The 20475-nt window shown below is 43.9% G+C and overlaps 1 protein-coding gene across 3 annotated transcripts in view; it reads left to right on the forward strand.

Annotated features, from left to right (window-relative positions):
- FGF12 (fibroblast growth factor 12) overlaps positions 1-15765 on the forward strand; it is a 229372-nt gene extending 213607 nt beyond the window's left edge. For all 3 annotated transcript variants that reach the window (XM_061452137.1, XM_061452138.1, XM_061452136.1), the window contains 2 exons: positions 6418-6616; positions 15254-15765. In XM_061452137.1, the coding sequence (XP_061308121.1) occupies positions 6418-6616; positions 15254-15372 (318 nt within the window). In that variant the 3' untranslated portion in view covers positions 15373-15765. The remainder of the gene's footprint in view (positions 1-6417; positions 6617-15253) is intronic.
- The last annotated feature ends 4710 nt before the right edge of the window (positions 15766-20475 follow it).

Below are 20475 nucleotides of genomic sequence, written 5' to 3' on the forward strand. Positions count from 1 at the left end.
AATGGAGTGTGAACAGTAGAATATCACCTGCCATCTGGACAAAGATGTGATGAGATGTAAAGTTTGGATGCACATTTGTGGTTCTTGATCACATGCCAAGAGAGAGCTCAGCTACAATCATTTTAAAGCATTTCCCTCAGAGGCAACCCTAGGTCATGGAAGAAGCTATACAGAGGCAAGAGGACACTGAACTTCATCGAAGTGTATGCAAGGCATCACTGCCTGTGGGAGTGCTGCTGTGATCTGCACAGAGCTTGTCTTGTGAACAGAATGTACATGGTTAAAGACCTGTCCTGTGAATAAGCGTATGCCAGGATCAAGTAGCACTTCTGTGAGGTCTGTGGTCACAGATTCTCAGATCCTGAATTTTCCCAGGTATAAATGGGAGTTGGGCATTTGCATTTCATCTGGGAGTGAAAATGCCTTCAAGAATACAATGTCTTTTTTTATCCACACAGGTCTATGTACAATGATATCAGTTCTAAACCTCGGTGCTGTTGGCATCAGAGGGGTGTTGATTAAACTGTGCTCTGACTGAGGTCAGTGGGGAACGTAGAATGGGCTTTACAGTTTAAGAGCACCATAAAGCAGATGCTCTTCTGCATTGCCATCCTTTCCACTGGGATGGAGTAGCTCTTATACAGACATAGTGAACACGAACCAGTTGTTCCATGATCTGCCTCCACAACCATGATGAAATGCCACTGCTGATAGCTGTGCTGATATTTATGTTTCCTACTTAATATGTTTTAAATGACTTTATGAGCTCTAAGTGTTAACACTAACACCAGTAAGTATCCTGAGCCAGATTCTCTGGGAGGGAAGCCCTGCAGTACTGTAGACTTTGGTGCAGTTTTATCCTATCTGAAGATCTGGCTCAGTAATTGTGCAGAACATAAAAGAGAAACACATAAGTGCTGTAACCAAAGGAAAACTGTTACTCTGGGAGTGTGTTAGGTATTTCAACACTCATAATTCACATCCCTTTCCTAAACTGTGGCACAAAATACTTGCAGAATGGGTTTTTCCTTTTATTGCTGCTAGTTTCAGTGACTAAATTTATTAAGTCATTAGATTTGCATGTGGATGTGTATATTTACTGTTCTCCTTTGGGTTATAATAAAAGGAAATATTGAGGGGAAAAAGAAAAAGATATCTTAATTTATCTGGCAATTTTGAGAATGTTTGTAGGGAAATGGCAAATAATACAAACAAATGGTCCAGTCCAGGGGAACACTGAGTGAGCAGCTGGGTTTGAATGCAGCAGCAGGTGACAGTCTTCTGCTGGCTTCCTGGCTGTCCCTGAGCATTGCACATGAAAACCTGTCACCATTTCTGCCATGGTCTGGGGACATCAGGGTCTTCTGGGCCACCAGAGCTTGGACTAAAACAAGAAAGCAGATTTCTCACTCTTGTGATCAGAACCAAGGAGCACCATGCTGTTGCTTATAGGGGACCCTTACTTTGCACCTTCCAGCTGGCTTAGGGTGCCAGTGGCAGTGATGCCAGCCTGGTATGGGCAGGGGCTGACACTGTTCTCTCTTGCTCAGAGAAGTGCCAGTGCTGTCCACTGCTCTGGCAGTGCTGTGACAGGGATGTGGCACCAGTGATCAGCATTTTCTGAAGGAGCTCAGATGTCCGGGGGTGGCAGTGCATTTCCTGATCGCCCTGTAGCCTCCCATCCACAGGTTTGACAGTGGTGCTTCTTCAGTGATGTCAATGGAGCTTTTCCAGCTTTACACAAATGCAAAAGAGAGTTCAATCAAACTTACTGTGTTCAAGGCCAAGAGGCTGGGTTAGATTTACCTGACCAAGACAGGTAGAAGCTGAGGTAGATTAGGTAGATTAGAAAAAAAAAAAAGCTCTCTTCTCCTCTTCTCACAAACTGTCAAGCACAGCCTTCTCAAGCTGTGCTGCAGGGGAGGAGGGGCAGATGGGGCCAGGCATTACCAATACCTCCCTGAAGGACCAGACTGGCTCAAGTAATACAGAGATTAGCTTGTGCTGGAAATGCCGTCCACATTTCCATCTACAGATGCAGAAAACATTACTGGGATCAAGGATAAGTGAAACATCTTATTTTTTTTTCTAAAATTTTGAGGCAATCCATGGTATCTTACACCCTCCCTGAGCACGTCTGACACACTGAATCCCCCCCAAATAGCAGCTGCATATATTTAGCTCCCTTTGATTCAAAGTGTCATAGAATGTGTTCTCCCTTATTTTCTGTGTGAGACCTACCATTTTTTCTAGACTGCAATTTCCAATAAAACTAGAGTTAACACAAACCAAACCTATGTTTGTTTTTCAAAGCCAATTAATTACTCTTCATACTAGAATTGCCTTTTGTTCAAGGGATTTGACTGAGATACAGAAACAGGTTGAAGGCAGATGTTAATCATTCTGCAGGTAAATTACCAACATTTCTTTTACAAATATTTCATACAGATTTTTAGTTTAAGAATTAAAAAAAAAAAAATCTGTTTTTTTTCAAACGATTTCAGTTAATATCTGTAGACATTTGACACACTACCTTGGGCTCTAGATCGCCAAATAGTAAACAAATAAATGTATTTGTTTACTTTGTGTTAAAAATTATTTGGTCAAATTCACATATTTCACATGAAGTTAAAAACAGACAAATTACCTTTTTCTTTCTTTTTTTTCCCCTCCAGATCACAAGCATACTCTCTTTAATGAGGATAAGTGGGTTTTCTGAGTGAGCTGAATTCATGATGATGCTGAGAGGGGGCCAGGGGCTCTATGGAATTTGTGCAGAAAAAGAGAGTCATGATGTATTTCTTTGTTTAAAGACTGATAAAAGACCAGTGATTAAAAGATGAAGCCATCTGTCCTCTCACTTGTACCTGGCTGTGCTATTTGTATTAGAGAGAGAGCTGGAAACATAATTGAGTGGAGTTCTTTAAAAGCCTGTTCAAAAGGCCCCTGTACCAAGTGAGGGTGAAGTGGGTGCTCCTGACCCCTGACCCTATACCACTACCCCTGGAGGAAGACGTCCATATGTCCTGTCAGAAGCATGTGAGGGGCACAGTCTGAGGATCCCTTTGCTGGTTTTAGTCATTCTGTGCTTGTGGAATAAAGGGGAAGTATTGGACTCCAGGTCTTCCCATCTAACACATTTTATCAACACCAAATTAATTTTAAAAGGCAAAAGAAAACAAAACAAAAAGCTTGCATGCCCCAGAGGTCTGGCCAACAGACCAGTGATTTTCCAAAACCACCCTCATTTATCTCAGATTTCAGTCTAACCAGTAGTGGCTGCTACGAACTACTTTATTAGTGTGAAGCCTGTTATGCTCACCTGCACTCTCCTCTTTCTTCCCAGATCTTCTCAGCCCAAGACAACTGAAACAGAAGTTCCCACCTAATTTGACATAGTTGCCACGATTAGTTTTGACTGTAGATCTTGCAGAGAGGTTCTGCCATTGATATCTCAATGGCGTTTTGTTATTGGTAGCCCCAAAGCCATTAGCAAAAGACATATGCAAAAAAACTAAGTGATGTGATGTAGCTGAAGGCTTGACATTGGCTACCACAAAGATGTTGATGAAGAAAAGCTTAAAGGTTTGCATGTTTTTGAAGACCCTCCAAATATCCCAGATGGTGCCTGGGAGAGTAACCTGTGTTCTGCTTGTCTGTCCCATCTCCTTTCTGGTCGACACTTTTTTCCTTCTTCATCCTCTTGCTCATTGTGTCGTGTCTGCACGTGGTAGTGACCACACCAGAGATTTCTGGTGCTCAAACCTGTGAAGACCTAGTGATATGTCAGTTTGGTGATACGATGAATTGCCTTCTGGTGTGTAGTTGTCCCTACATAGCGCAGTGAGACACTAGCTGTTGCTGGTAAGGCGATATACATAAGAAGGATAATAATAATTAATAAAAATGACATAATTTAACTAGAGCTTAGCTGTCAAATCTGTGAGTTTTCTAAACTGCCAAACGGACAGAGCTGGGTTATTTCTTGGTGGTGTTGCCATGGCTTAGTGTCCTGAAGTGCTATTTCAACTGAATTGTGGGGGAGGAGGAATCAACCAGCCAACTCACAAAAACAATGGAATAGTTTTGTTTGCTTGTGGAGGAGCTTAAACATTTAAAGAAAATCACTGTTTTTAATTTATTTTTCTTGACTCTTCATTAGGCTTAAGTTTTAAATACATTTCCTTAAAAAAAAAATAGTAATTTTGATGCTTTATTGGTACAAGTGGATATAGAGTACAGCAGCTGCTTTTATGAACATCCATGTTGTAAAATACTGTAATGCAGTATTTTGCAATAGATATTTATCTGAAATTTTGATTTATAATAACTTTTAGATAAAATCTAGATTTTCTTTTTCTTTTTGAAATTACATTTTCAAAATGCATTAGTTTTTATATTTCTTCTTTATTGAAAATACGAAATAGTCTCTTTTCCACACTGAAATTAAAACACATGCTAAAAATCTGGCTCTCTTATCTCATGCACAGTACCTTCCATGTTTTGGTCAGGTTGATAGCTGTACTTCACAGCTTAACAACTTTTCAGTCCCCCTAAAAGGAATTTTCTTGATAAGTCTATATTGATTGGGTAATGAAGGCATGGGAAAGGGGATTGAGTTGGTCGGTTTGGTTTTAGAGATGCTCTTCATCACAGGACATGCTGCCTAGCTGTGCCTGGTGCCAAGGAGAGTCCCTGAGCCAGCTCTTCTCAGGTAACTGGAGCAAACTGCCTGGCTTTGTCTTCAAAGGCAAGACAAAGGCTGGAGATAAAGAACAGATTTAAGGAGCGCTTAAACACTGATCTTTTGGGAAGATATGTCAAAAACTGTTTTGTAGTGTTCTAAGTCATCTAGATTTCTGTTTCTTCACTCTCTTCTTAAAATATTTATTTCTCCACCAAGGAAGACTCCCTCAGATAGGGCAAAAAGATCTGTTGGGCTGACAGTGTTTGTGTGACACTAATGATGGATGGAAATTTCACATGTGCAGCACAGGTCTGCACTTTCAGTTGTGCTTTTATCTTCTGTGGCTTAAAGCCTGCCTGGCTCCGTAGGTCTGTTGCACACTGGATTTGTTGTCAGACCAGCAACACTTTATATAACTCGCAAATATACCTGAGTGTTGCTGAACGTTCAAAATATTCACCCTTAGGTGAGATTTGTGGTAGGTGGGTGGCATTACTCCAAATGCTTTGCTCAGATGTTGGTCATGGGTTTTCCATTAGCAAGGTTAGAGAAGCTCCCAAAGACTTCTGAGTGGGAAGGACTTGGAAGAGAGCATCACTCACCTGTACCAGCACCTGTCTTCTCTCATGGGGCTCTGAGATACCTTGTTGGGGTTTTACAAGAAAGGATGTTTCTGTTAAAACAGTTTTCCTTCATTGTGGCTTGGGCTTTGTTTTGCAATAATGTCATAGCTTTAAGGAACCCAGTGGGAAAATTTGCTTTGCCAAGATGAATTTTCTGCTCAGAACCAAAGTCCAAGCAAAAATAACAACCCACCAACAACCACAACTGACTTAGTGAAGGTGTGGGAGCCCACTGTCACAGAGTTCCCTTGCCAGCTAGCTCTTTTACAAGAAGTTTAGTTTTTCCCCTGTTGTTAAATCATGAAAAGTTACTGGGACATGACAAGGTTCGGTCCATAGGTGAGTGTAGTTTTCTTCTTGAGACTTTATACAAAGCCAGCATAAGTGGCAAAGGCACAGGCACTCTCACAGCCAGCACACACTTTGGGGACAGACCTGTGTGTCCCCTGTTCCTGGGCAGGTGTGGGACCAGTTCTCAGTTCTGAAGAAATATTTGTGTCGGAAGTCTTTGAGATTACTTCTTGCTCTTTATTGAATGATTTCTGGGCTTTGTGCCAGCATTTCCTCCCATCACTTTTGAAAATAAATAATTTACTAGCTTGTGCACTCCTGTTTCTCTAAATCCACTTAAATGTTCCTAATAAACTGCCTTTTGCCCGTAAGAGTTTGGAGAAGCCTCAATATTTTAGACAAAAATTGCACATCACAGGGAAGGTAAGAGCAAAGCCTGGGGAAGGCATTGGGAACAGCCAATGAGCAGCAGGGCTGTCTCTGCTTCTCTGCTCTCTTCTTTAATTTTGCTTAGTATTCAGTCTAAATCCTGGAAAATTCCTGACTTTTCCTGCACATTTTTTATGACTGTTTACTGTAGAATGTTTTGCGAAACACAGCTCTGCTGATGAAGAAGAGCCTTCCCTTTCAGTGGAGATCTTTCTAGATGTGTTATTGCTGGTAACTGGTATTGCTGATGCCTGTTGTTTTCCATTGTTAAACTAACCACAATGCATGACCATCGTGTATCATTCAGTGATGCCTAATTTAGGAGATCAGTGATTAATTCCTTCTATCACTCTTTTTTTCTCTCTCTCTCTCTCTCTCTCACTGCAGGATGTTTTCACACCAGAGTGCAAATTTAAGGAATCTGTCTTTGAAAACTACTATGTTATTTACTCTTCCACGCTGTACCGGCAGCAAGAATCTGGACGAGCGTGGTTCCTGGGACTCAATAAAGAAGGTCAAATTATGAAGGGAAACCGAGTGAAAAAAACCAAACCCTCATCACATTTTGTACCCAAACCCATTGAAGGTATGGAGTCTGCTCACCCCCTCCATCAGCAGGGCATGGGGAGGGGGAGTTTGCAACTTCAGATTTGGGGCTTTCTGGATGGGGGTGTTGGCTGCAAGGACAATATTTGTAACATCTTAGGAAGGTCATGCGCTGCACTCTTACATTTCATGTGCTTTCCTTCCCATGTAATAAACTTTGTACATCATCCCAAAGGGGTTTGTCAGCTTTGGGGTGCTAAAGGATGGATTTAAAAGGCCAGCAACATGAGAAGTTACTGAGAAAAGAAAGCAGCCCTGGAGCTGCTAGCGGTTTGAAGGGATTCTGATCCAGCAGTAACCATAGTGTGGGTTCTCTGTGAGAATTTTCTCAATGTCATTCAGTGGGTTTCAAGTCCCATGTAGAGTCAGTAGAGATAGTATTTGTCTCATCTGATTTTAGACTTTGACGCTCTGCTGATGTAACAGAAGAGAAATGGGTTTTACCAGCACAGATGTGGATGTGCTTTGCATGTCTACTCTAAGATGACTTAAATCTTTTTTTTTTTTCTCATGTGCAAAGACATCCTGGTTAGTTACTGGAGGGGTAGAGAAATCTTATCATAGACGTTCAAAGTTAGATAAGATGCTGTCATGGTGTATGTCTTCATCACCATGTAAATCTTCAGTAAAAGTCATAGAGTAGAAGTTTTGCCCTCATGCTGCTTAACAGTACACTACTGAAATGTGTCACGGGCTTGTGCCATGGTATGTTGCTTTCTATGGGCTGACAAATGGAGAGATATAGTGATGTGAGCCTAGTACTTACTTAACAAGTACCAACTTGATTTTGGAAACAAGGAGATCTCTTTTCTTCTGCTGCTTGGAAAAGACACTGCTTTCTGATCCCCAAAATACATAAGTCTTTCTGACCCCATCTCAGTCCTGCCATGGCCACCTCAGGGGCACATCAGGCTGGGGCTGGCTTCAGCTGTGCAGCTGTGTGTCCCCTCTCTCTACCCCCATGTTGGTTGTGGGGTCAGGGCTGGACATGTGGAGAGGAGTGAACTGATGCTTTCCTGACAGGTACTGCTCACAAGAGGTGGAAGCCACAGCTAAGTCCATCACTAGTATCTGTTTTAACAGCTTCCCAGCTAAGGTGCAGGAGCAGATGAGTGTGTGTGTGTGAGTGAAAGGCCTGTTCAGGAAGGCAGGCTGAAATCATCTTTTGGACCACTGAAGCAAAATACAATGAGAGAAATTCAGCTCGGCATTCCCAGAGTGTCTGTGGCCTTTGCACAGGAGATGTTGGAGGAGCAGAGAATGGCCTGTGGTTGCTTGTCCCATGCTTGTTTTCAACAGCTTTTCTGCAGCTGGAAGACTTTTCCTGTTTATTTGAGGCATTAGTGTGCTTGATGCCCTGGGCCCTCATTGAGTTTTGCCAAGGAATGGGGCTTTTTTCAGGCATGGGGTCATTCACCAGCTTCTCTTCTGGCTCATCTCCTGCCTTAGTAGGGAAAAGAGTCTTTTGCAAGTGCTAGCTTTCACAACTGCGTTTCCAGCTCCTTCTGGTATTTCTTTGCTGCCTGGCTAAGTGTTGGCACTGATCAGTGGGTTCCTTTGAATCCAGGCTTCTTTTTTGATGTAATGTGGTGTCTGTTAAATAGCTCGAATAGTTGTCTTCTGCATGCATTAAACTAAGCCATTCCTCTGGCTCTCCTCATGGAAAGCCTTGACTTACTGGAGGTGCCTGACCCACAGCAGAGTTCTCATTGCAGCAAATGCCACTCTGGCTTTCATTTTGAAAAACCCAGCCCAGCCCGAGAGCTTCCCTTTCCTGCAGTTGCATCCTCCCACGCTTGCTTCAATCACAGCTGTCACAACCTCCTGAGCGAGTGAGCGCTTTGAAAGTTGGCAGCCAAATTAAGGGCTCCTCCACTCCTTCCCTCCTCCACATGCTTTGCAGTCGGCCTCTGTGAGCACTGCTGCATCAAAGGGCTGGCAGTCTCCCAAGGCGAGGCACGTGTCAGCTTCCCAAAGCATTCAGCTGTCTGGGACTGTGACTCCAGACAGAGGACTCTGTTCCCAAGCCTAAGATTCATTGTAGGTAGCAGAGGCTTGTAGGGATGGTTAGAGTAAAACACTCTCAGCTCCACGTGAATTCTCTGTGCTGCATCCATCAAAGTCTCTGAGAGCAGATCTTGCAAGCAGAGATGTTACAGAAAAGGGGAAATTCCTACCCTATTTTAACAGCTTCTTTCTCTTTGTCATGACTCTAAGGAAGTATTCAAAGCACTCCCCTGCTATATTTGCATGTTCCTTCTGCTAAATCCTGTGGCATGCCCCAGCACATGGGCTTTGCTGCTTATTCAGGCCAGTACCTTGCAGCTTCTGTCTGCAGTAATGTGCCCAGGTTTCCTTTTGCTCTGTACCACCCCCGGCAGTAGCCCTGCCACATGATGGCTGACACAGTAATCTATACAAGGAGGAATCTGGTCCCCTGGGAAGGAGAGGTGTGACATTGCTAGGAATCACTTCACCCACCACTTCAAAGGCAATTATCTCTGTGATGATACTTCCCAGTCATTTGCCATGTGCAGAAAAATCATGCAGCAGCTTAGCTGAGAGAGTGTTTGCAGGGAAAGAAAACACAAAACAGCCAACATTGCTCCTGAAGCTCATTTGACTCCCTTTGCTTCACACTGCTTTCTGAATTCAGAAGTCCTCTCCTCAAAGTTACAGATGGGAAGTAAACTAATGAATAAATACAAAATGTCCTCCCATATGATTTCTAAGGACTACATATATTTACATGTGCATATATACAATGGTATGTATGTATGTGTGTTATCTGTGGCTTTTAGTAGCTACAGCTTTATGCTGTGTTAATCCCACAGACTGTTTTGACTCCTGTAGATTGTCAGGATGCTGGATGTGTTCTGTGCAAAAGTCACTAACTACCTACTGGAAAAGTTTTGGGGTTTGGCTGGTAGGAGGGATTTTTTGGTTTAGTTTAGGTAGGATTTGTTTGGTTTAGGGAATAACATTAAGCTTAATCAATATGAAAGCAAAAAAACTTGATAAGTAATAACAGGGGAAACATTAAGTTCCTCTTCCATCTGTGCACAGGCAAAGCCAAGACAAACAGCCTGGGAGGCAGCAGTTAATTTACTGTGTGGTGCCAGTTTTGGTTAAAAACACACATACGCAACACATTTCTTTTGATATTTTTATTTCTGATCACTGATCATTCGAGCTAAATGAGCCCTTGAAGTGCAGATGTATAGGTTGAACCAGACTGCACAAGAAATTAACTTCAATATAATTGTCACTTGGAGACCTAGCAATCTTTTAAACCTATTTCAGTCTCTTTAAGTGCTTGCTTGTAGTGGTTAGTCCTGGACAAACACTATGGTCCACAGTGCTTCTTGTTCTTTTAAATATCTAAACCCATCTCAAATGATGGAAGACTTTTCAGTCACTTAGGTGATAATTTTATCAGATACTTATTGTGGATATGCTCTGTTATTTATATTTCCTTACATTTGAAGACATCATTTCCAGGTAGCTCTCCCAAAAGAGCTACATTTCATGTCTCACCTGACCCAGGCCAGGATGCTTTTGAGGTGGCAAATCTGGCCACAGAAAGTAGAAGACATTTCCTTTGAGTCAACAGAGCTGCCCCTAGCTCCAAATTCATGATGCTTCAGCCCTCATGATGTCAACATACCTCAGATATGAAGGTCACCTGTCAATGACTAGTCTGATCCATTCATTATCACTGATGAATACCCTTGTGCATGGAACAGCAGCCAGATTTTTCCCAGTGTGTTTTCCCAGGGATGCAACACGCCAGTTTTGGTAAAGCAGAGTCCTCGGGTGTTGTAAAGAAGTATGAGACACTGTTGAGTAGGAAGATGTGGTAGGCCTAGTGAAAATGCTTCAAAGGTATCACCTTAATGAACAAAACATTCTAAAAAGTGTTCTTAAAAAAAAAAAACAGCCACACACACAAAAAACACCAATAAAACTGCACACTCTTTATCAGTTTTCGCTAACACAGCTCCTCTTTTGAATCCGATTTTTAAGACGCATCCAAAAGATTTCAAAGGGGAAGGCTTTGGTATGTTTTCTGTCCCACACTCACTTGTTCATCTATCAAACTCCTAATAATCTTACTAGATGGCAAATACAATATATTTTAACCTGCTTTTGCTTCACTTTTTGTTATCCTGTGCTTTGTCTGTGCTGTGTTTCTTATCTGAACAAACTGTGATTCCATCTGGCAGCATCCTGCACATTTAGCCACCAGATAGAGATGAGCTCAAATGCCTCTGAAATGCATCAGCTGGGACTGGGTTTAGAACAGAGTAATTAGAGGCAGAAAACGAGGGTGCATAATCACTTGCTCCCTCCTGCTCCTAGCTGCTGCTCAGACAATTAATTCTCTTCACTGAAGCATTAGCTAATGCAGCCGCTACTGCAGATACCGACACCCAAAGCTGTGGCATCTGTCAAGGGAAAGAGCCTGTCTCCCAGGCTGCCTGCCAGAGGATGTGCTCTCAGCCCAGCCCTGCCTAGACCCCAGCCCAGGATGCTATCAGGGTGTGTTGTGATCCTGCCTGACTAACCACCTGCCTGCCTGCTCTGCTGCAACTTGGGAAAAATTTGGTTCCTTCTAACTCACCAAGATCTGGGGTAGGAAAAGGCAGGAGTGAAGCTAAGTGGACGGGATATATCTAAGGTCCTTTAATAAGCTTTTCCTTGTATTCTAAGGAAAATACATCGAGTTTGTTGCATCCCCTGAACCTTCTCAACTTGCAGTGTTGCCAAGTGAGAAATACTAGGATCAGGACACCAAATGGTGTGTTCTTTCCAAACTGAGGCAGTCCCTGACACTCAGGGAAGCAGCACAGGGTGAATTTGGTTTCACCGTGTGGGTGGTGTGCCAGTGCCATGCCTGGGAAGCAGAAATAAGGCTGGGATCCTTTGCCAGCGCATAGGCAGGAGATTGAGCTGTTCCTGGGTGACAGGCAGCCCACTCTATACCTTCGCCTTCAGGAAGGATGCTACCTGTCACTCTCTCCTCACTTGTACCCCCCATTTACTGCCTGCCTACTTTGCCAGTTGTTTCTTTGTGCAGAATTGTTTTCTTGGGCATGCGAATGGCAGGCACTGCTGGTTAACAGGGAAGCAAGGAATTGAAAGCCTTAAGAACCAGATATGAGCACAACTCCACTGTTGCTCACTCCCTTCCATTTACGCCTGTGGCTCTTCAGCAGATCAAGCTAACAACACTTTCCAATTAAAGCATGAATATGGATGTGTTGATTAGAATCTGGGACATAGGAGCTGATTATCTGATTGAAACTCCAAAGCAGTAGCTTGGTTTTCAGACATTAAGGGCTGTATTTGGCTTGGTGTGTGGGTGTGGGTGGGTGGGAGAAGCAAGGCAAAGCAGGGAGGGGACTCTTGTTCTAGCCAAATTGCTCATCCTTCCAAAGCTGCCTTTGCTGTGTGCACCAGCAGACCTCACAAGTGTCTGGGCATCCTGACAGGCACACTGCTGCTAGTTTACCTTGATGCATGTGACAGGGGCAGTGTGTCTTCACACACCCACAGAGACCCCAAACAGACCTGTCAGTGAGCGCTGCTAGTCCTGAACCACCAAGATGTTCTTTTAAACTGAGAAGACCTGAGCACTCACAACAACCCATTTGCAAACACCCCCCCCCCCCGCCCACCCCCACGTCCCGGTCCATGACTAACACCTCCATGCTTGAGTCACGCTCAAGCTTCCTCAGTACAAGGAGTAACAGACTGCAGTCCAATAGCTTGTGTTGTACAACATATCAAAGTGTCCTTAAAACCCCACGTGTGCAGCTGTGTGCATACACACCTGTGTGTTGGTGTGCACACGCCTGCATGTCACAGTGCGCACAGATTTGCAGCCATCACTGAGCAATTACCATAGCTCAGCACATGCCTCTTGTGTAGGAGAATATCCGGGCACCATCTTGTGCATGATGCCATATAAATACTGTGTACACTGGTACTGTAGGTGTAGATCAATACTGAAAATATGCTTGTCCTGTGCTGCTACAGATTTTCTGGCATGGTCTGTTGGCACAGCCTATCTGGCACAGAGGCTTTGACAGCTCTGACTGAAAAGCACTATGTGAGCAGCCTCCAGCCGTGCCCCATGTCAGTACTTGTATCATGCACTAGACCGGAAGATAAACCTACAATTCCTGGATTATTTGCTTGCTAGGTAGAAAGTTTCCTTAATTTTTAGGTGCAAATGTTGTTTACTTCTGTAGCCTGATTTATATTTGTTATTCTATGGGCCTCTTTAGCAGCTTAACATTTTTGCCCAAAGGCTACAGTGAGAGGCAGGGAGCTGAGGAAGGGCATTTTGCTGTGGTGCTGCTTCTAGGGACTTTGCACAGGCTCGAGGGCTGTGGTTAAGCATCTGGCCCAGCTCAACTGGGTACTGGGGATACACGTGGGTGAGATGAACTTAGCATGTGCAGGGATAATCATGGTGGTCCCCCCCGCTCCAGCTTGCAACCTGAGAGATTGTGAAGACAATGCTAGACCAGAGGCAGGAATTTGTGTATGGGATATTAGGGGGACTGGGGCAATGCTGGCACAAATACCCAACTCTGCTGGGCATATGTCATGTCAGAGAATTAGGTCAGTCACAGAAGTGATGTGCATCCTCAGTGTCATAAAAGGCTCTGCAATTCAGGGTGAGAAATCAAAAAGACACACGTTTTCCTCAGTTGTTAACCTTTTCATACTGCTCTTTAGGATGGTCTTAGGTACTTTGCCGCAACAGACAAATTCACCATTGCCAGGTTGTTCAGTGACACTCACCAAGGTGTGAGGGGCAGCTCAGCCGCTGAAAGGGGATGTGAGAGCCCTTTTACTTCTGCTTCTGCTACCATGCTATGCACTTTCCTTGCAGCAGGCAGACAGCACTGATAGTCTGGCCAGCTGATGGGCAGTCCTGGCATTGCCCATCCTGGCCCAGACCCATGGGATGTCATTCATTTTCTGTTTTTTTCTCATTTTCATCAAAAAATGGCTCCAGTAGCAATAACAGTTTGCAGAGCAAGCCTGCCTTGCAGCCACACTGGGAGGCTCAGCTAGAGTGTGTGAGTTTAAACTGCTTTGAAAGCTTTGCATGAAAAATGCTCTGTGGGAAAAGTAATATTTTTTCACTGCTCATGTATTCAATGCAATATCCCTCCTATTAATACACAGTTGACTGCACTTTATCTCTGTCCTTTATTGTTGCACACTACTATAACTGTTTATCTAGCTAGAAGTGAAATGCAGAGCAATAATGTCATTTGCAACCTGCCTCTAATTGTCAGGATTTATTTGCATATCAGGGGAGGTTATGAATATAAGTGCTTATATGACAGATTCATACATGGGATATGTTTTTGTTTCTTCAGATAATTTTTGCAGTTTTGTTCTTGTTGATTACCTGGAAGAAAACCTGATGGGCTCTATCTCCTGTGTTTGAGCTTTGTGCTATTTGTGACCTGACAGTTTTTCAAAATGAAGCAGTACACAATCACTTCTTTCTATCCTAATATTTGCAAAGGTCTGGGAATGACGTTTGCAGTCTGGACCTACCTTAAGTTCTCAACGCCAATGTGCCTGCCCTTGAGATGTCTCACTGTTTCAGTCACATCCTCACCCCACCACATTTGCAATGAGCTCATCAGAGATGTTCCCTTTGTTTTGAGCTGCTCAGTGTGTGCCCCTGCTCTGGCACACCTCACACAGCATGAGGACAGCCATGAGGACTTAGTCCACATGGTGAATTGGATAAATGCTTTATGCTGCACAGGACAGGGGGATGCGCCATGGCTTGGACAGACCTTGCCTTTACAGGCTGTCTAGGCTCCAGCAAGTACATTTTTAAAGGACACACATTGCTTACCCAGCGTCTGGAGAGAGGATGCCCTCCTTCCACCCTGTTCTCAGGTGCTGCCAGGTGACCACACAGAGCTCGGATGGCTCCTGTCTTGCTGTCACTAAACTCATCTCAATGTGTCTGCTCACAGCCTTGGCCTTTGCTGGCTGTCTTCATTTACAGGGGGAAAACCAAGAAATGCCAAGAGCAGACCTCAGCTCTTGGCCAATTTGCCAAATGGGCTTGAGTACCACTTCCAGATCAAGAACTTACTTAACACCCAGAAGGCTTAGGTGGCTCAGATGCAAGGGTAGTTTCGATTCAAGACTCTCAAGGGCTTTCTATTGGAGATTAACAGATAGGGAGAGGGTAATTCTTGGACCTGTTAGCAGCATCTCAAGACAATACACAGTACTGTGAACTGGAAGATTTATTTTATATGTATAAATACAATGTGAAAAAAAACAGTAAAGCACAAAAGCCCAGAAAGACTTATCTGTGAGAAATCCTGTGTTTCTCTGTGCCTTTGGAAGAATCCAGAGACAGAAAAAAAGTCTGACTGGCAGCAAGGGCATGTGACATCCTGCTTGCTAACAGGCTCTCCTGCTGGGTCACTGAGGTTTCTGTAGGTGTGTATGGTTTTGCATTGAGGCTGGAATTTCAGCCTCAAATACAAAGAAATAGTTCATTATGGTCACTAATGTCTGTGACTTCAGAGATGTTAATGGGTGTCTTTTCTGTTTGCAGTGTGCATGTACAGAGAGCCATCGCTGCATGAAATTGGAGAAAAACAAGGACGCTCAAGAAAAAGTTCAGGGACACCAACCATGAATGGAGGCAAAGTTGTTAACCAAGACTCGACATAGCTGACAAATACCCTCCCTTCTTGCAACTCCTCCCCTCCCACCCACCTACCCACCCCACCTGGCGAAACCACACTGAGACGACAACAACTGAGCAAGGCAGGACCTACTGGTAGCAGCTAGGAGTCCGAACTCCAGAATCTTTCGTTGTGTAGGAAGAGGAAATCGAATCCCAGATCCTGCCTGTTGCAACGTTTTAAAAAACAAAAACAAAAAAGAAAAAGAAGAAAAAAAGTTTTAAATCAGGACTCCATTAACATTTTCAAAAGCAAACTGTTTGCTCTGTGATCAAAGGGGGAAAAAAATCTCATCTCTGCATAATAATAACTAATAAATATAATAATAATAATAAAGATGTTACCTTTAAAAATAAAAGAAAGCTTTTGGAAAATTGAACTTAGCATATGATGTGCAAGAAACACTTGGGAAACGCAGCCTGGGACTGTGCTTTCCATCTTATAGTTTCACCTCATGTTCACACCACTGTTTTTTTCATCCCTACTTCCTGGGGGATGGATGGGATTTTTCCTAAAGCAGGAAAGGTAGGGATGGATCATGACTGTGTTTGCTCTGCTATCAATAAAATATGGCCTGTCCAAATTAGGAGTCTGACAGTTATGAGCAACAGCTAGCTACTCTACATTCCATCTATGTTCAAACACTACGCAGTTATTTGTTGCTAGTGTCACTATACGAGTATGTTTGACCCAAGTCTGGCATTTTATCCCTTTTTATCATAATTATTTATATTTATAGGCTTGTTTTACTGTATTACATACCAGGAGAATTTCAGAAATGGGTTTTCAGCTCTCATAGGATTAAATGATCATATTTATTAGGGGAGAATTAAAGGAAAGGAAGGATGACTGCTTTAAATACTAAATGGAGCAAGAAATGCTACTGAAATCTTTACTGCCAGATGGAGATGATGGGGCATGTGCTATGTGAGAGGGTGGCAGGGATGTCAGCGACAGGAAGAGGAGTGTGGGGAGGGAGTAGGTGGGGTGTGCAGAGGAGGGGGCAGCTACAGGAACATGGGTGGTTGTGCCTGTCTGGCTGTGCCAGGGTGAGGAGATGCTGCTGTTTCCTTCTAGCAGCTGGGTGCTCCCTAAGCCTTAAGGCTCTGCACACATCTCATCTCATTTTACACATGTTCAAAACCAAGACTAGAAACCCCTCTAGTCCAAAGCCTTACCACTGCTAAACCCGTTATAGGATGAGAACCCCTGAGATGCTGGAGCAACCTGGGTAAGGGCATGATTACCTGTCTTGCAAGTGCTGGGGCTGCAGATGCTGGAGAAGCACTTCAGAGGTGAAAATTCACAGATGGGGAAAGGCAAGGAAGAGGGTCATGAGTTGAGGGGTGCTCAGCCCATCTGCAGCAGGTAGGGCATTTGTGGGGCTTTGGACGTCTCTCCCTGTCTGGCGCTTTCTCTCCTTGTAGTTTGAGGGCAACAGTGAGACACACACACACTTGTTTCCATGGGCAAAGCCTGAAACAGGGCAATATGGGCAGATGCCGACACACTTTACCTTCAGTCTCTGACCACGTTTGGCTTCTAGGGCCTGCAAGCAGAAGCAAATCATAGAGGGGCTACAATTCCTGTTACAAAACCAGGTATTGCCCTGGCTGAGGTGCCTGGGAAATTTTGCTGCTCAGGCCATGGTTATAGCCCCTGTGAGAGATGAATAAGCAAATGTTCAAGGGCCTGGAGAGAGGTAACAGGTCAGAGTGGCTCTTGATATAAGGGGAAACAGCCAGGTGGGAGTGTTTGTTTCATTCATAAATTATGGGTGTACATGAAATACCAAATACCACATTAATTCTTGAAGTGACTTTGCTGCTGTGATTGTAAGAGACAGGGAGTGCCTGTGCTGGCCTTGGTGCTCCCTGCAAAGTGGCTGCTGACCCCAGTGCCTCCAGCCATACAGCACATGCCAGCTCTGATATGTGGCAGGGCTTGGTGAGTGTCTCTGTACAGGCACAAAACAAGCAGGGAAAGCTAAGGAGAGAGCCAAATGTCAAGGTTATGGAAGAGTCTCAGGATCAGCATGGAGAAATGAATTTCAGGTATGTCCTGTATTCTGAAAAGCTGAAACCTTGAAATAACGAGTCTCTTACCATGGCTCTGCTGCCTAATGCTGTACTTACAGGCAGCCTCTCCGTGTTATAGGGGCACAGAGGGTATTGGTACCTGTGTGCCAACAGCAAACACCAAAAAGTTTTATCTGGGGCTGCTAGTCATGTCAGAATGGCTTACTCCTGCCCTTCTCAGAGTCCTTGGTTCCACAACACAGAGGCAAAATCACTAATATGTGTTCATATTGGGAACATACCCCAGCACCCTCTGATAGTATCTACATTTCAGCTCTCTCACAAACTAAAGAGCACCCCAAATTAAGGAGGGGGGCAGGAGGGCTGCTGACTCACTGAAGAGATGTATGCTGAGCTGACCTAACCAAGCCACCAAACACCCCAGCCATGGTTTAGACATTGAGCCACAGCCTTTCTCAGCTATCCTGGAGGGAAAGCCCAGCACCTACAGTGGAAAAGATCATTCACAGCACACCCTAGTAGCACAAGCTTCTGGCCTCAGCCACGGGCAGCTTACCAAGGTCAATGATGTAATCTAGAACAGACACAGCACAAGAAACTCAAACCAGCCAAATCATTGCACGTGTCCCTGGAAATGCCACATTCAGGCCTAAGTGTCAAAATAATCTGCTCCTTTGGTCCATTGTGTTTGAGCTAATAACCTTCAAGTGACACTGCTGAGCTGACCCATAGGGAGAGCTCATTAATCCTACTCACACCCAGGGTCTGCCCTAACTCATAGCAGGCCTTCTGCCATGTGTTGTGAGTAAACACGGGCTTGCCTTGCTGCCTGCTTAGGCCTGGCAATTAATGAGTCACATATGGTGGCATAAACCATGATAAAACCCTCCCACATGCCTTAGTGTTGTGTGCTTTTTAACCTCTAAGGAAGCTGCAAAAATCAGCTTGTGGTGTAATGCAGGGACTCCTGACATCAGCATAGCCCAAACCCCAGTAAAGCTGCACAGCCCAGCTCCACAGTGTCCACATGCACCAGCTCCTGACTGGGAACTGCTCAGGTCCTGGCACTTCAATGCCCTCCAGATGCCTGGGATAGCCCAGAGAGATCCATGGCTCACAGGTACCACACAGGGCTTTGTGCTTTTTTTTTTTTTCCTTAAGTGCTTTGCAAGCTTTCTCCCTAGGCCATATGTCAAGAAAGTACTGAGTGTTTTGTCGACTATCTATTTGCCACTTCCCGATCTTCAGGGAAAAGGTGAGTCCACAGAGATAGGGTTGTTTTCAAGCTTTGATGTTCCTACAGTCTCTTCATTGCTTCATTCTGTTACTGCTCAGTGTCAAAGTCCTGATAAGTGATGTTTCTTTGATTTCTTTCTTTAGCTACACATAACATAACCATTTAGGGAGCTTTGTGGCTCAATTTAAATTTATAGTGACTACAACCGTTGTCTAGACTAAATATGATACTACCAGGACAAATTCCATTGCATACAGCAATAGCATTGGGCAAACGTCTAGCACAAAAAATGGCTAAGAAAAGTAAACAGTAAAAAATTAGAATGTTTTCATCTCACCTTGCCCATAGTAGCTGCTAACCCTGCTAAGTCTGCAGCAAACCTTTGCCCCAGATAAGAAATGCTGCTATAGAAGAACCTGAATGTTAGAAGTCCAGCAGCAACAAACACTTAACAGCACAGAAATACATCTAAAGCATTCCTTTTGTTTCACCGTAGTTCATTCTTTAATTGTGATGTAGGCACACCTCTGGCCATACATGCTACGGAACACAGCTCCTGTCACCTATACATCAAGAACACAACCTGGTAACACGACCCTAGTTTGGACCATCAAGAATTTACTAGGAAAAAATGCAGAAAAAGATACCATATGACAAGCACGCCATACTCTGCCAGCAAGTTATGCTACAAGTGTTAGCACTGGCATGTGACAATGTGCTATAAAGTGAAGCTGACACTCAACAAAGCAATTTTATAAAGTTTTCCATCAACAACATTTTTTTGTTTGCACTCTGATAGAGTCTGGCTGATAAAGCCCCATGCAATCCTTCAAGCTGTCATGGGCCTCACTTTGCACTTTTGCATCTTAAACTGCACTGATTGATTACATACCGTGAGTGTTACTGCCCCAGAAAGACATCATTGCTACACTCTCTGAACAAAGCTGAAGCAAGTGGTGGTATAAGCTCCCAGACTGATTAGCACTAGCAGGAAATAAAGTGTGTGCCATCCTTCCAGGCTTCACACCAGCAAAGTTGCCGCACACATGTACATCCTCAAACAACTCTTTTCGAGGACTAAAGTTCCTAAAAAAGAAGGCACAAAATTCTCCTTAGTTACAGCAAACAAACCCAATCTTTATTAATGGGCATATGCTAAAATACACTGCTTTTAAGATGGGCATCACCAAAACATGTCCAGCATCAGAGCTCTATGAACTGGCATAGCTTAGCCCTGGTCCTAGATGGCAGAGCTCAGTTTGTGTCACTTTGCATCAAGGGAAAATAAAAAAGGACAGCAACAAAAGATATGAGTGCCTTCAGGGTCAGATTCCTCTCCCAAAACTGGAGCAAAATCTTAGTTGCTCCTGTGGGATGACCCACTACACACACCTAGGAATAAAATCGAAAGAGACACCACTGCACTTCCTCAGTGAAGCAGTGGTTTCCATGCAGGAAGAGGTTTCCATGGCATTCATATCTTCCCTATCCCACTACCAAACCTTCAGCCTTCAGAGTGATTGAAGGCTGTTTCCATGGAGTAAAAGGCAGCAAGGCCCCACCCCACCATGAGGTAAAGCTTGACTGCTCTGCTTCAGCTGCTTAGCAATAATCATAGCATCAACCAACTTCCCCATGTTTTTCTTGACACCAATTATACCTGATACATTTAAGTCTATCAATATCTCAAAAATGCTCAAACCTTTGTGACCACAAAGTTAAAGTTCAGTTACTGGCTGGGGCTAAACCATGGTGCTAAGTAACTACCATTTCAAGACAGAGCATTTCTTTTCATGATACATACGTAGCTACC

The sequence above is a fragment of the Pezoporus flaviventris genome, unplaced genomic scaffold, assembly GCF_033815535.1.
Source record: "Pezoporus flaviventris isolate CSIRO_AGI_PZ_B2104156 unplaced genomic scaffold, CSIRO_AGI_Pfla_v1 ptg000013l, whole genome shotgun sequence".
Classification (NCBI taxonomy): Eukaryota; Metazoa; Chordata; class Aves; order Psittaciformes; family Psittacidae; genus Pezoporus; species Pezoporus flaviventris.